The 15,188-nt window shown below is 47.6% G+C and overlaps 1 protein-coding gene across 8 annotated transcripts in view; it reads right to left on the bottom strand.

The window, feature by feature from the left end:
- Positions 1 to 15,188, bottom strand: part of SLC36A4 (solute carrier family 36 member 4) — a 155,974-nt gene that overhangs the window by 127,395 nt on the left and 13,391 nt on the right. For 4 of the 8 annotated variants that reach the window (XR_003856846.1, XM_029602311.1, XM_029602312.1 and 1 more), the window contains exons 2-4: positions 8,608 to 8,734; positions 3,916 to 4,006; positions 2,451 to 2,539 (exon numbers count right to left, since the gene is read on the bottom strand). Coding sequence is in view for 6 of the 8 variants with exons in the window: in XM_029602311.1 (XP_029458171.1) it covers positions 2,451 to 2,539; positions 3,916 to 4,006; positions 8,608 to 8,734 (307 nt within the window). In the remaining 2 variants the exon portion in view is untranslated. Of the gene's footprint in view, positions 1 to 2,450; positions 2,540 to 3,915; positions 4,007 to 8,607; positions 8,735 to 10,911; positions 11,595 to 15,188 lie in introns of those variants that run through there. The other 4 variants (XM_029602310.1, XM_029602314.1, XM_029602315.1 and 1 more) reach the window with 4 other exon arrangements.

Here is a 15,188-nt window from a genome sequence, read left to right on the forward strand (position 1 = left end):
CCCTCGGCAGAGGGAACCCGTCTCACCAAGATGGTATAGGGAGATCCAGGTGTAGGTTTCCCAGCAGGGCAGAGCTGTAGATGAGACAGACTGAGAATTAGATTACTCACTAGATGGTAGCTGTAAGGTTGACGATTCCACCAGGCAGAAGTAGATGGTAACAGGCACAGAGGCGGGGAGAGCAGGCCCTTGAGGAGCGATTACCTGATCCCAGTAAGGCACCTGAAAAGAAGCAAAGGGCCCCCGAGGAGCGGGTACCCAGGTTAGAGAATACCCCGAAGGGCAGAGAGGGCTTCCAGCGGCAGCTCTCTTAATGAGCTAGCAAACAAACGTAGGCTAAATACCCGGATGGCGTGATATCACTCGAGGGGGATGCCCCGAGGTTCCCGCCATGACGTGGATAAAGATGTGGGTGGTGTGTGCGCGCACACCTTAGGAGGCCCTTAGGAGAAACATGGTGTGAGGCTTTGCCATAGCCATTTCGGGAACACCGGGGAACGCGGCTTGCAGACACGGTGGTAGCCATCTTCCCAAGGCTAGCGGGGAGAGCAGAGAAAAAGGTGAGGCACAAGGGTCGAAACCGTCTGAGACGGACGGACGCAACAGATACTGATTGGATATTACCCCAATCCACTGGCAGTGGATTGGTGGGTTTCTGATTCTGCTTCTTCTTAGCTAGTACATGTATGCAGATTCTCACATAGATAACAACGTGCGCTGGAAGACAACTAGTGGATGGAATTAGGGCTCGTGACTGGATGCAAAGTTTATAAAGGCCACAAGCTCAGCAAGTTGTATCCAGCGGTACCAGCTAAATTGTAAATTGAAGACAGATTGTTCTATATGGAAAGCAAGCACAGGTTTCTTCTCCTCAGTGCAGTTCTCATTGGCATTCATATTAAAACTGAAGAGGCCATCATGTGGCTTGACTCCCATCTTCTGTTTGGTTCATGGTTGCATACATTCCTTTTTAGGGTGACTGGCTAGTCCCTACAGAACAAGGGGTCATGATATGAGGCTCCAAGGTGGGCAAAATGCAGATCTGTATCAGGAATTTTTTTTTTATATATGGAAAGAGTGGGGGAAGTGTGGAACAGCCTCCCAGGATGGGTGGTGGCAGCTAAAACAATAATGGAGTTTAAGAGAGCATGAGATAAGCACAGAGGATCATTAATTGGTAAAAATGGAATGAACAGAAAGCATGATCTAGTGTTTATAGTGCCATGCTCTACTGATTCAACAATGGGTAGTGGCAGATTTATGCCTCTGGCTGCCCTTAGGCATATGAACAGCTGTATGTTCCCTTTCCCCTAACAGGACAGTGTGGCACCACAGCTAATTATGTTAAAGAAACAACTCAAACAGCAGGGCCACTTACCATAGGTACTTGCCTACTCTGCCTATTGGTAAATCCAACGTGGTGTTTGGGCTGTCAGAATGACTGGCAAAGTGGTTAATATCAAATGTTAGAAGTCCAAGTGAAAATACTTGTGCTCACTGTTTTAGTTACTTAACACATACTTTAATTTTTCAGGTTTATACAAACACTCATTCACCTTCTTAAAGGAAACCTTGGAACTGAACTGCTAGGACTTCCGCATGCAATGAAAATGCAGGAATTGTGGTAAGAGTTATTTTTACTCTGAAGTGTGCTATGCAGGAAATCTGGAAGGCCATATGTTTGGGCAATGACCATACTAGTATTGCTGGCTGCTTTGGGGTTACGCATGGAAAACGCTGCTGCTGGATGAAACTAAGAAAGGATCTTGTAAGCTCTTCTTCCGAATATGGTGGCATACAAAGGAGGAAAATAAAAAAAGACTGTCTTGCAAGTGGTTACACTATGGTAGGATGTATCTTTGGCAGCCTGGACGGGCTCGACGGCCTTTTTCTGTCATTTATTTAAAATTCTTTTATACCGACATTCTTCATAAAAAGTATCAAATCAAATCAGTTTAGTAGTCATCCTCTACTATGTCCATAAGTAAATATGCAGATAGACTGCCAAACTGTCATAAATCAGAGTGGCAAAGAGTAGGAGACTCTTGGAGTGAGAACAGTCTGAATTAGGACATAGAGGAAGAGAAAAAAAATGATCATTCTATCCTAATGGTACAACCAGCGTACAAGTTACTAGTTTATCTCAGTCACCCCAAGAAAGTCAGCTATTTTTTTTGTTGCATGCATTTGTTAGGAATGTGTTTTTAACATCTGAAGAAAGATATAATATGTAAACAAATGTTATAGTCTAACATTACTGGAGAAAATAATGTTTCGGCGTTCACCGCATCTCTCTATGCCAGCTAAGACCCAGAAGTGGTTCTAACGTCACCCAAATACAAGCAACATATTCTGTGCCTGGAATGGTCTCTGCTGCAGAAAACTGGCCTCTGGATTAAAGACTCTAGTATAATATTAACAAACAGAATAGACAATGTCTTCATATTTACCTTTGACAAAGATAATGGCTACAACGTACCAAGATATGCATACAGTGAATTGATATAACGCCTATTAGCAACAGACTGATTGGTCCAAGCTGTATAAAAAGATAGAGCAGACATTAGAAAACTAAGCAGCCAACAGGTAAGAATGTTATTTTATGTAATCTTATAAAGATCCAAGTGTTTTTCCTAGGTGTTATTTATCATTTGATCATGCACAAGAAATAATGCATTTAATAAATCAGAATACAAATGAAAAAAATAATTAAGGATCCTAAAGATTCAAAGTACATTACAGTGCACATGAAGCCTTGCCCCATGGACTCAGGAAATACAAATCAACCTGCTACAGTACCTTTTACCCTGCTTCTTTCCAAAGAAAAAAAAAAAAAAAGGCCAGCAACTTTCTTAATAAAGCTTGCAAAAGATGTGTCTACACATTTTTAGAGTTTAAGTGTCTTAATGATTGAAGAGGAGCCCCCCCCTTTTCAGACTTCGACATAAGAGTTTGATGTGCCAATTTCAAACTCCAAGGCCTTTTCAAAAGTTAAAAAATGTATAACTGAAAATAGATGTTTAGTGGCATGTATTTAGCAACATGTATCTTGGGAGAAAATTTTATTTCACCTGATTTTTCTATTCTGCTTTTTCATACTTCAAAGCAGAGTACATTCAGCCACTGTAGTTACCTCCCTGTCCCCAGAGGGCTCACAATCTAAGGGGGTTATTTTCCAACTCACGCTGATGTTACCCAGGTAGAGAGTCCATCAAGCTAGGTTGAGAGAACATTGCGCAAATCTCATCTTTGGGTGCGTTTTCTCACTCCGAGGTTCATCAAATCTTCACAAGAGAGAACTGTTCTGTTCGTACGTCTCACTCTGCATGTCAAAGTGGCCCCTAACACTACTACCTAAACCTAACCTCAAGTTACTAGGTGGGCCTCCTATAGAGATATCAATAGCTTACTACTACAAGGGCCTAGTAGTCTCTCTCGCTCTCTCTGTGGATGCAGGTAGGAAATGTGATAATTGTGGTATTACCGCACAAAAGTTATCACACTCTGCGAAGTGCTAAGATAGCCTATTTATCCCAATGTGCGCTATTATCATAAAACACACCCCTCTTCCTTTCACATGCGATAGTTTGATGAATCTAGCCCTAAGTATGTATCTGAGGCAACGGAGGGTAAAGTGACTTGCCCAAGGTCACAAGGACTGGCAGAGCAGTGGGCTATGAACCAGCCTACTAGGCTACTATTCCACTATAGCACCAAGCTATATCTAGTATCTCCTCTTTCATTAAATGTGCCTTTTTATTACAAACACCACTTTGTATTAACAGCACAGGTTAATTCTGCATTCTAAAAATTTGAAAAATCCCTGCGGCTCTGACTTTGCTCTGTGGTTCTGTCAGACACTCAGTCGTACGTGCTTTTGAATTTTGCATATTTCAAAGTAAAAAAAACTCTTACCACAATTCCTGCATTTTTCATTGCAAGCGGAAGTCCTAGCAGTCCAGTTCCAATGTTTCCTTTAAGAAGGTGAATGAGTGTTTGTATAAACCTGAAAAATTCAAGCATGTGTTAAGTAACTAAAACAGTGAGTAATGCTTAAGCAATAGTCATTTCTTTAAAATATAAGCCATCAATTGGTAGCCCATCAACTTCAAAGGACTATTTTCAAAGAGAAAAATAAACCTTTTAGGTGCTCAGCTCTCCTCCTATTAAACCTACTACACTGGCACCCTATGCAATGAATTTTCAAAGGACTTGCACGTGTAAAAGTAGCATATATTGTAGCACTTTACAAAAGCCATTTTATGCACGTAAATCTTTTTGAAAATTACTTCCAAAGTGTGAAAGAGAGGAACAGCATTTTACTGTGGCCCAGCAAGGGGACCTATACCTCCCGGGAAGCTGTAATGAGGCAGTGAAATGGAACCCACTTCTCCCAATAAAATATTACTAAATATTAAAAAAAAAAGGATGGGGGGTTCCAATTTCTGATAGATTTCTCCTTCTAAAATTCAAACAGAACCTAAAGACCTGGCTCTTTAAACAGGCTTTCACCTAAGTCCCCCGCCCAATCTCCCTTTTACCACCTTTAATAACCTGATTTTCATGTGCCGCCTGTTACATTCATGTTAACTTCCTTAACTCACTCGCAACAATATGTTCACTGCAATACTCATTCTGATACCTATTCCAATCAGTCACGATGACCTCACTGTAATGTACACTTTGTAAATAGCTCGTTACAGTACCTGTTGTGTTACCTTTATTATTAACCTTCACTCTATTCCTTGTTCTTTGTAAAGCTTGTTGCTATTTTTAAGTTATCTGTGAACCGAGATGATGTTCCCAACGTATCCCGGTATACAAAAACACCCAAATAAATAAATAAAATCTAAATTTGCAGTTCCATATAGCTGGGATCATTACAAAAAATAAAAGGAAAAATAACTGTCGTATTTTGAATTCTTTTTCCTTCCTACTACTTCATTTAGAATGATGTAGTTTGGTTCTATTCATATCATTGCTCAAAAATTGTCTAGCATGCATTCTGTCAGTTAAGGCTAATTATTTTACCTCCTTGTGACTCAGTTTACCCAATTGTAGTTAGTGATTAATAATTATGACATTACTCTTAAAAACATAAGAATTGCCATGCTGGTTCAGACCAAGGTACATCAAGCCCAGCGTCCTGTTTCCAACAGTGGCCAATCCAGGTTGCAGGTGCCTGGCAGATCTTTTTTCCCCCAGCACCAGTTTGGAAGCTGCTATGAAGTTTAAGTTCCAAAATTGTGCTATTAGGACACTCACTCAGGAGGTGTCCTCATGTTTGCCTCTGAAACATTAAACTGTACAACATCTGAACCCTGTTTTGGTGAAAGCCGGCATGATGATTATTACATTAATACATGGTCAGGAAGAGCGAGCATTTAAGCAAGCATTAACTGGTCACTCTTCTTTCAAAATTGGCGTTCTGTGTTTACAGACACAGAATTGGGGAAATTCCATGCTACTGAAGGGTTTAACTATTACCCTCCCAGTGCAGAGATGTGTGCTGGCTTAACTCAAGGTTTTCCACCAAAAGAGCCAATGTAAAAACCCCTGCATTAGAAATGTGTGCTGAAGTTCAGCACAGTTTCTTAAACAGCTGCTAAACAAATTTTAACTCCTGAAGCTGTAAGCAAATGGTAAGCTAATGCAACAAGAGTTAAAAATGTACACAATGGGGCAGATTTTTAAAATTACGTGCAGGGGGTACATTTGTGCGCACAAATGTACACCCGCACGCATGTTATAAAATCCAGGGTCGGCGCACGCAAGGGGGTGCACACATGTGCACCTTGCGCACGCCAAGCCCTAGGGGAGGCCTGATGGCTTTCCCCGTTCCCTCCAAGGCCGCTCTGAAATTGGAGCGGCCTTGGAGGGAACTTTTTTTTTTGTTCCCCCCCCCCCCCCCCCCACCTTTCCCTCCCTTCCCCTATCTAAACCAGCCCCACCTAAATCCCCGACCGCTGTGTTGGGGCACTTGGCCACGCCCCCGGAACGGCCCCACGCCCGCCCATGGCCCTGCCCACGCCCCGTCCATTTTTGCAAGCCCTGGGACTTACGCGTGCCGCCGAGCCTATGCAAAATAGGCTCGGCGCACACAGGGGGGGGGGGGGGGTAAGGGTTACGCGCGTAACCCTTTTAAAATCCACCCCAATGTGTGGGAGAGGAATAAGAAGAACTGGACTATGATTACATGTCCTTAGTGACTAAAATGTTTGTATGCTTTTGTTGATTCTTGATGGTTTACTGAATTGCTCATATTTGTTTAACGATAAAAAAATGTTTTCGGCAGTGACTGTGTGGTTGAGAGGGAGCACCTGGAGAGCTCCAAATTTCCCTGCAGAACCTTCTGCCTGCTAGTCCCGACGTCATCGGGAGGGCCGAGGAGACGCCATAAGAACGGCGTCAGCGAGGCACTTACTTGCAGTGACTGTGTGGCTGAGAGGGAGCACCTGGAGAGCTCCAAATCTCCCTGCAGAACCTTTTGCCTGCTAGCCCCGACGTCATCGAGAGGGCCGAGGAGACGCCATAAGAACAGCGTCTCCTAGGCGCGCCACTGCCGCCGGCGCGCGCGGCTTTGCTCGGCGTGAGAGGTTCGAGGGGGAACTCTCCCAGACGTCACCGCCATAGAGGCAAGTACTTTAACATTGCGGCGAGAACGATTGACTGTTGGTATATTTAGAGAAGTTTCTGTTTTAAGATGCCACCTAAACGGAAGGGGAGAGTAAGGGTTTTTCCATCCTTACCCCCTCCGTCTCCAATACAGCAAGAAATCGTTCGTTTTCTATCTGCACCTGCACCCTATCCAGAAGCTAAGGACACTGCTGGTTTAACATTGTTGGGAGACAATGTGGAAACCTTAGAGGAGGCATCTCTGAGCCCACATCTTGATATTCCACCAAGCAACAGGGTGACAGAAGCCTCTCAACTTGGCTCCCTAGAGGATCCCAATTCTCTTGAGCAAGGAGCTACTAGTAGATCCAACGGAGGTAGTGAGGGGCTAATACTAGAGACAAGAGAACAGGCATCAGCAGGTGGCCATATAGAGGTCTTGAAGTGCCCTGCGGTGGTTACACTGGAACTGATATGGGACTTGATAGCAAAAATGTCTGTGGATATTAAAGAGCTCGAGAAAAAAGTGGAAGGTGGGACAAGGAATAATCAACAGGAATCACTGGAAATCCGAGATTCTGTTAAAAACTCTGAATTAAGGATCAAAAAATTAGAAGAAAAAGATAAAAAGAGTTTAGAATTTCAGTCATTAGTAGCTAAAGACAGGGAGACAGGGACTCATTATCCAAGCATATTGAATTATTTGAAAATAATAGTAAGCGTTTAAATTTACGCCTGCTTAACTTTCCAAGGATAGTTGGGCAGGTTCTAATGGAAACGCTGAAAAAAATTCTTTGTGGAAGTTTTGCATATTTCAGAAAATGAATTTCCTTCAATAAGTTATTGCTACTTTTTTCCTAAAAAAAATCCAAATTTAAATGTAGAGGAGATGCCTTTTCAAGGCGATCTCACAAATTTCTTAGAGAGTACGAATAACCAAGTAATAGATAGGGGATTGCTGGTTGTTTCCTTCATGAACCTGTTGGATTTGAACAGGGTTATGAAGCAATACTTCAGCAATTACCCTATAACATTCTATGAAAATTTGGTAAAAAATTTTCCAGATTTATCTATTGCCACCCAATCAAGAAGGAGAGAATTTCTGGTTTTTAGACAGGAATTATTGGCATTAGGATTTTCATACACCTTGAGATATCCTTGTAAATGTGTCATTAAAAAACATCAGGACACATTTATATTCTTCAATCCAGTTGATTTAAAAGCTTTTGTTGAACAAAAAAGAACAGCTACATTACCTAATCAGTCCAATGATATACAAGAATGATTGCAGGATAGCAATGTTGAATTTAACTGTTTTCTTTTTCTCATTTGGTAACTCCCTAATATTTCCCTTGTCTCTGATACAGATGTATGGATGAAAAACTTTCTTTTGGTTATGTCATAATTAGATTAATAATATGTTACTTATATAATTTATGATTATACTGAAGAACAGTAGTTATGGTGTAATAACAATGTCTTACCTGTCTAATATTGAAAATCAATAAAAATTTAAATGATAAAAAAAAAAAAAAGTGTTTTCCATAAAAATGTACACACACACACGAGTTAAAATATGCACTCGACACGGGCTGATCACACGTTTTAAATCGGGTTGCAGACTCTCTCAGATACAATTTATACATACAAAAGCATGCTTTGTGTGCAGAAACACGATTTATGCTCACAAAAATGCTTTCAGCACAGAAAACATTTTTTTTGTGCACGTAAATTATATTTGTGCACGCAAAGCTTGTTTTCTGCACATAAATCCAGACTACTGTCCTAGCACCAGAACTGCTGCCTCTGCCCATAGTGTAATACTAGCGCCGGAAACTTTACTCCACCCCTGACCCCAGGAGTCAAACTTCCAGCACCAAGAAATCTGCTGATTTCTAAGCAGTGATTAAACAGACAGCAACATTTCTACAACAACAAGAAAATGGTTTTAATGCCTGTAGAGAGTCAGCAATTAAAAGTGACAGTACATACGTGATGCCCTCTTGGTCGCCAAGCTGATAATGTTTCTGAGCTGGCCTTAATGCAAGCTCCTGCTCCTCCTCTAACATGGAATCGGAGGCCTGCTCCTCTTCGATAAGCGGCTTCCTCACGTCCATATCTACGGAACAGCAAGAGTACACAATGTTAAAAGCATTGCAGAGAGGAGGTACAAATCCCAAATAAGGACTACAGCACGAGTATAGCATCCCCAGCTTATACACAGTTGTTACAATGCAAAAAGAAAAAAAAAAGTTATAAGCTACTTGAAAACTAATCCCAGATTATAAAACTTACATCTGGTAAATAACTATTGAGTGCAGATGAGTGAAAGGTGGCAAATGTTCAATCCTAAACCACTTTCCCCTAGCAGATATTTTTAAAGCAGGAGAAAGTTCTTGCAATGGCACATAAAAATAGATCTTAAAAAGGAACCCGGAATTAGAAACGAAAAATATATTTTGGCATTTCTTTTTCTGTTTTGGTTTTAAACTGTTCCAAAAGAATTAACATTTTATAACATTACAAACGTATCATTGAGTAATCAAAAGGCCTAACAAAACTAATGGTGGCAAAACAGCGCATTCATCCCTCCCCTCTTGCAAACTTCTTGTAGGGAGTACAAGTACATACAGCTACACTGCACAATTTCCACATGCAGGCAACATGTAAAGGCCAAAAGCATCTTAATTGTATTTCTTTTTTAATTTTTGAGTAGGATAACGAAAGTATCCCTTAAAGAAACAAAAACCAAATCATTAAATGTCCTGAAAGAGCAACACAAATATGCTTTTTTAAGCGTGACAGAGTGATCAACTACAAATCTAGCGAACTTGAGAATGATTTACTAAGCCGTGTTAAGACAATAATGTGCGTTACTCAAATGCATACTAATTGCGCACATCAAACCTGTTCATGCCCGACCCTGGGGGTTGTCTCAGCCATTGCCAGACCCCCAGGTAACCCTGGACACACATATCCATAGACTTCATTATGGTTCTCGCCTTCTCACATGGCTCCACTAAGATATGGGCATAGTGAGCAGATTCTCTAAAATGGCATATTTTGTATCTCTCTCTGGATTACCTTCAGCTCCTGAGCTGGCCAGTCTATTCATTCCCTTATCTTCAGACTACACAGCCTAACCTCTCACATTCTGTTCAACAGGGGCATTCAATTCATGGTCCGCTACTAGAAGGCTCTCTGCCAAATATTTGGCATCAACTTAGACTTCATCACAGCCTACCATCCTCAGGACAGACACATCAAGAGGATCAACCAAATTCTCAAAGCCTTCCTTAGATTGCTCAATTACAAAAGGCAAGATGACTGGGCCATTCAGCTACCCTCTGAGGAATTTCTGAATAAAACCAGGGGGTAGATTTTCAAATGGTTACGTGTGTAAGATACCCGCTTAACCCCCGAAAAGCTGCCCCAAGCTGACCCTGCGCGCGCCGAGCCTATCTTGCATAGGCTCGGTGGCACGCACATATGTCCTGGGGCTTGCAAAAAGGGGCGGGGCGTGGGCAGGTCAGGGGCATGGCCAGAGCCTCCATTTGCTGCTGTGCCCGGGTTCGCAGGCCGGCCATTGGCCGGCGCGCATAATTTCAAAGGTATGGGGGGTTTTTTTAGATAGGGCTGGGGGGAGGGTTAGGTAGGGGAAGGTGGGGGGAGGCGGAAGGAAAGTTTCCTCCAAGGCCGCTCCGATTTCGGAGCGGCCTTAGAGAGAACGGAGGAAGACTGCGTGGCTCGGCGCATGCAAGTTGCACAATTGTGCACCACCTTGCGCGTGCCGCGCGCATGTTATAAAATCGGGCGTAGATTTGTTCGCGCCGGATTGCGCGAACAAATCTACACCTGCGCGCACCTTTTAAAATTTGGCCTCATGTGAGTAGTGCCACTGGGTCCTCGCCATTCCAGATAGTCTACAGAAAATATCCATGGGTGCCCCTACCTCTGCCTCTTATTGTGCACTGCCATACAGCCCACCTAACCGCTGAAGAACTCCGAGACCTCTACGTAAAAATGAACCAATTAATCTCTCGGGACCGCCACCCAGGCCAAGAAGCATGCAGACATCCGATGTTGACCAGCACCTCAATTCAAAGCAAGAGATCTGGTGTGGTTAAGCACCCATCTGTGGTTACAGATCCCTTCGCTCCATCTGGCACCTCGCTTCATAGATCCCTATCCCATTCTACAGCAGATTGGACTGGAGAAGGAAGAAGAGATCCCTGAGAAAGGAGGAGGAAGAGCATGAAACTACCTAGGTGAGGAAGATCTTGCGCTGCTGTTTACCTTTGGCCCCGACCACTGGGACTTCCTTTCCTTCCCCGCAGCTACGTCATCAGCCAGGGACACCAGGCCATTTAATTGAGATACTAGCGGCACGCAGCTGACACCAGCGCTGATGAAGCAGCACACGCCAAAGGGGCACGCGGTTTATGCTCGATGGAGAAGAAAAGGAAAAGAAAGGTAATTGCCTCTTCTCAGATTCAGGGGCAGCTCAGAGGGCCTAAGAATGAACACGTTCTATGCTTGGGTAATTTGCCAACTTTGGACAGAAGTTTAGAAACCTCTGTAACCAAGGTTTTTCTAGGTCCAGGCTCTGTTCAGCTTCCACCACAACCATCTGGCTACCCCCTAACTGAGATCTGAATTCTTCTTTTTTGTTGAATATTCAAACTCCTACTAAGATACAACAGGCTGTTTTTAAGCCAGTTGTATCTAATACAGAGCAGGGTATTGCTGTTGCAATGTCTGTGCCTTCTCTTTGTGTTTTACCTACTGCTATACCAGCATCAATCGGCTAGTGCCTTAGAGATGGAAGTACCCAATGTGATCACATTGAAAGACAAGGCCCGCCCACACCACTACCTGAGACCCAATCAGGGTCAGCCGGGCAGATCTTTTAAATCCAGCGCTGAGAAGCGCCATCTTCCACTTCGCTGCCGCTCCCGATCGTGACTGCAGACCTGCGCGACCGGCGCCAAAGCCCCGCCGGGGGAAGGTAAGGTCACTGCCCGCCCTCCACACCCGGGAGACCCCAGCGCCAGCCGCGCTCCCAAAGCGCCGAAAACCTGCAAAGAAAACCGGCGCATAACCGCGCCAAGGCCCGCCCACACCACTACCTGAGACCCAATCAGGGTCAGCCGGGCAGATCTTTTAAATCCAGCGCTGAGAAGCGCCATCTTCCACTTCGCTGCCGCTCCCGATCGTGACTGCAGACCTGCGCGACCGGCGCCAAAGCCCCGCCGGGGGAAGGTAAGGTCACTGCCCGCCCTCCACACCCGGGAGACCCCAGCGCCAGCCGCGCTCCCAAAGCGCCGAAAACCTGCAAAGAAAACCGGCGCATAACCGCGCCAAGGCCCGCCCACACCACTACCTGAGACCCAATCAGGGTCAGCCGGGCAGATCTTTTAAATCCAGCGCTGAGAAGCGCCATCTTCCACTTCGCTGCCACTCCCGATCGTGACTGCAGACCTGCGCGACCGGCGCCAAAGCCCCGCCGGGGGAAGGTAAGGTCACTGCCCGCCCTCCACACCCGGGAGACCCCAGCGCCAGCCGCGCTCCCAAAGCGCCGAAAACCTGCAAAGAAAACCGGCGCATAACCGCGCCAAGGCCCGCCCACACCACTACCTGAGACCCAATCAGGGTCAGCCGGGCAGATCTTTTAAATCCAGCGCTGAGAAGCGCCATCTTCCACTTCGCTGCCGCTCCCGATCGTGACTGCAGACCTGCGCGACCGGCGCCAAAGCCCCGCCGGGGGAAGGTAAGGTCACTGCCCGCCCTCCACACCCGGGAGACCCCAGCGCCAGCCGCGCTCCCAAAGCGCCGAAAACCTGCAAAGAAAACCGGCGCATAACCGCGCCAAGGCCCGCCCACACCACTACCTGAGACCCAATCAGGGTCAGCCGGGCAGATCTTTTAAATCCAGCGCTGAGAAGCGCCATCTTCCACTTCGCTGCCGCTCCCGATCGTGACTGCAGACCTGCGCGACCGGCGCCAAAGCCCCGCCGGGGGAAGGTAAGGTCACTGCCCGCCCTCCACACCCGGGAGACCCCAGCGCCAGCCGCGCTCCCAAAGCGCCGAAAACCTGCAAAGAAAACCGGCGCATAACCGCGCCAAGGCCCGCCCACACCACTACCTGAGACCCAATCAGGGTCAGCCGGGCAGATCTTTTAAATCCAGCGCTGAGAAGCGCCATCTTCCACTTCGCTGCCGCTCCCGATCGTGACTGCAGACCTGCGCGACCGGCGCCAAAGCCCCGCCGGGGGAAGGTAAGGTCACTGCCCGCCCTCCACACCCGGGAGACCCCAGCGCCAGCCGCGCTCCCAAAGCGCCGAAAACCTGCAAAGAAAACCGGCGCATAACCGCGCCAAGGCCCGCCCACACCACTACCTGAGACCCAATCAGGGTCAGCCGGGCAGATCTTTTAAATCCAGCGCTGAGAAGCGCCATCTTCCACTTCGCTGCCGCTCCCGATCGTGACTGCAGACCTGCGCGACCGGCGCCAAAGCCCCGCCGGGGGAAGGTAAGGTCACTGCCCGCCCTCCACACCCGGGAGACCCCAGCGCCAGCCGCGCTCCCAAAGCGCCGAAAACCTGCAAAGAAAACCGGCGCATAACCGCGCCAAGGCCCGCCCACACCACTACCTGAGACCCAATCAGGGTCAGCCGGGCAGATCTTTTAAATCCAGCGCTGAGAAGCGCCATCTTCCACTTCGCTGCCGCTCCCGATCGTGACTGCAGACCTGCGCGACCGGCGCCAAAGCCCCGCCGGGGGAAGGTAAGGTCACTGCCCGCCCTCCACACCCGGGAGACCCCAGCGCCAGCCGCGCTCCCAAAGCGCCGAAAACCTGCAAAGAAAACCGGCGCATAACCGCGCCAAGGCCCGCCCACACCACTACCTGAGACCCAATCAGGGTCAGCCGGGCAGATCTTTTAAATCCAGCGCTGAGAAGCGCCATCTTCCACTTCGCTGCCGCTCCCGATCGTGACTGCAGACCTGCGCGACCGGCGCCAAAGCCCCGCCGGGGGAAGGTAAGGTCACTGCCCCGCCCTCCACACCCGGGAGACCCCAGCGCCAGCCGCGCTCCCAAAGCGCCGAAAACCTGCAAAGAAAACCGGCGCATAACCGCGCCAAGGCCCGCCCACACCACTACCTGAGACCCAATCAGGGTCAGCCGGGCAGATCTTTTAAATCCAGCGCTGAGAAGCGCCATCTTCCACTTCGCTGCCGCTCCCGATCGTGACTGCAGACCTGCGCGACCGGCGCCAAAGCCCCGCCGGGGGAAGGTAAGGTCACTGCCCGCCCTCCACACCCGGGAGACCCCAGCGCCAGCCGCGCTCCCAAAGCGCCGAAAACCTGCAAAGAAAACCGGCGCATAACCGCGCCAAGGCCCGCCCACACCACTACCTGAGACCCAATCAGGGTCAGCCGGGCAGATCTTTTAAATCCAGCGCTGAGAAGCGCCATCTTCCACTTCGCTGCCGCTCCCGATCGTGACTGCAGACCTGCGCGACCGGCGCCAAAGCCCCGCCGGGGGAAGGTAAGGTCACTGCCCGCCCTCCACACCCGGGAGACCCCAGCGCCAGCCGCGCTCCCAAAGCGCCGAAAACCTGCAAAGAAAAACCGGCGCATAACCGCGCCAAGGCCCGCCCACACCACTACCTGAGACCCAATCAGGGTCAGCCGGGCAGATCTTTTAAATCCAGCGCTGAGAAGCGCCATCTTCCACTTCGCTGCCGCTCCCGATCGTGACTGCAGACCTGCGCGACCGGCGCCAAAGCCCCGCCGGGGGAAGGTAAGGTCACTGCCCGCCCTCCACACCCGGGAGACCCCAGCGCCAGCCGCGCTCCCAAAGCGCCGAAAACCTGCAAAGAAAACCGGCGCATAACCGCGCCAAGGCCCGCCCACACCACTACCTGAGACCCAATCAGGGTCAGCCAGACAGACATTTAAGCCTCACTCTACCAGGCGCCGCGCGCCGTGCGTCGCGCGCCGAAGGAGCACGACAAAGGGGCCTGCCCCTTTGTGCGCCCCTTCGTGCAGCCCCTGAGGACAGAGGACCGTGGACTCGTCAAACGCTATCCCACTTCAATACGTCTCCCTCACCTACAAACATCCCCCAAACATTTGGCTTCACCAGTCAACAAACAAAATCACATATCACACTGTCCCTTTAAGGACCACAAACGCTTCACCCTCAGCGGCCAATATTCATCGCCTGCCACAGCAATCTCAGAATGTCCCCATCTTTTCCGATCCCAATCCTCCCACACTGGCCACCTTCCAAAGGACATTCAACTCGACAGGCCCAGCACCACAACCTTAAAACCCTATCTCCAATCATGATCACTCCCTTCACCCAACTGCTAGGCCTCACACTATTTTCGTTAACATTATTCAATGCGCAATCACTAACAAAGAAATCAGTAATACTAAACGACTACCTCACCGATGTGAAACCGGATATATGCGCAATTACTGAGACCTGGCTTAAACCCTCAGACTCTGCAATAATTAACCAACTACCCACAGAGACATATAACTTCTTCTCCATTCCACGCCAG

The sequence above is a fragment of the Rhinatrema bivittatum genome, chromosome 5 (assembly GCF_901001135.1).
Source record: "Rhinatrema bivittatum chromosome 5, aRhiBiv1.1, whole genome shotgun sequence".
Lineage (NCBI taxonomy): Eukaryota > Metazoa > Chordata > Amphibia > Gymnophiona > Rhinatrematidae > Rhinatrema > Rhinatrema bivittatum.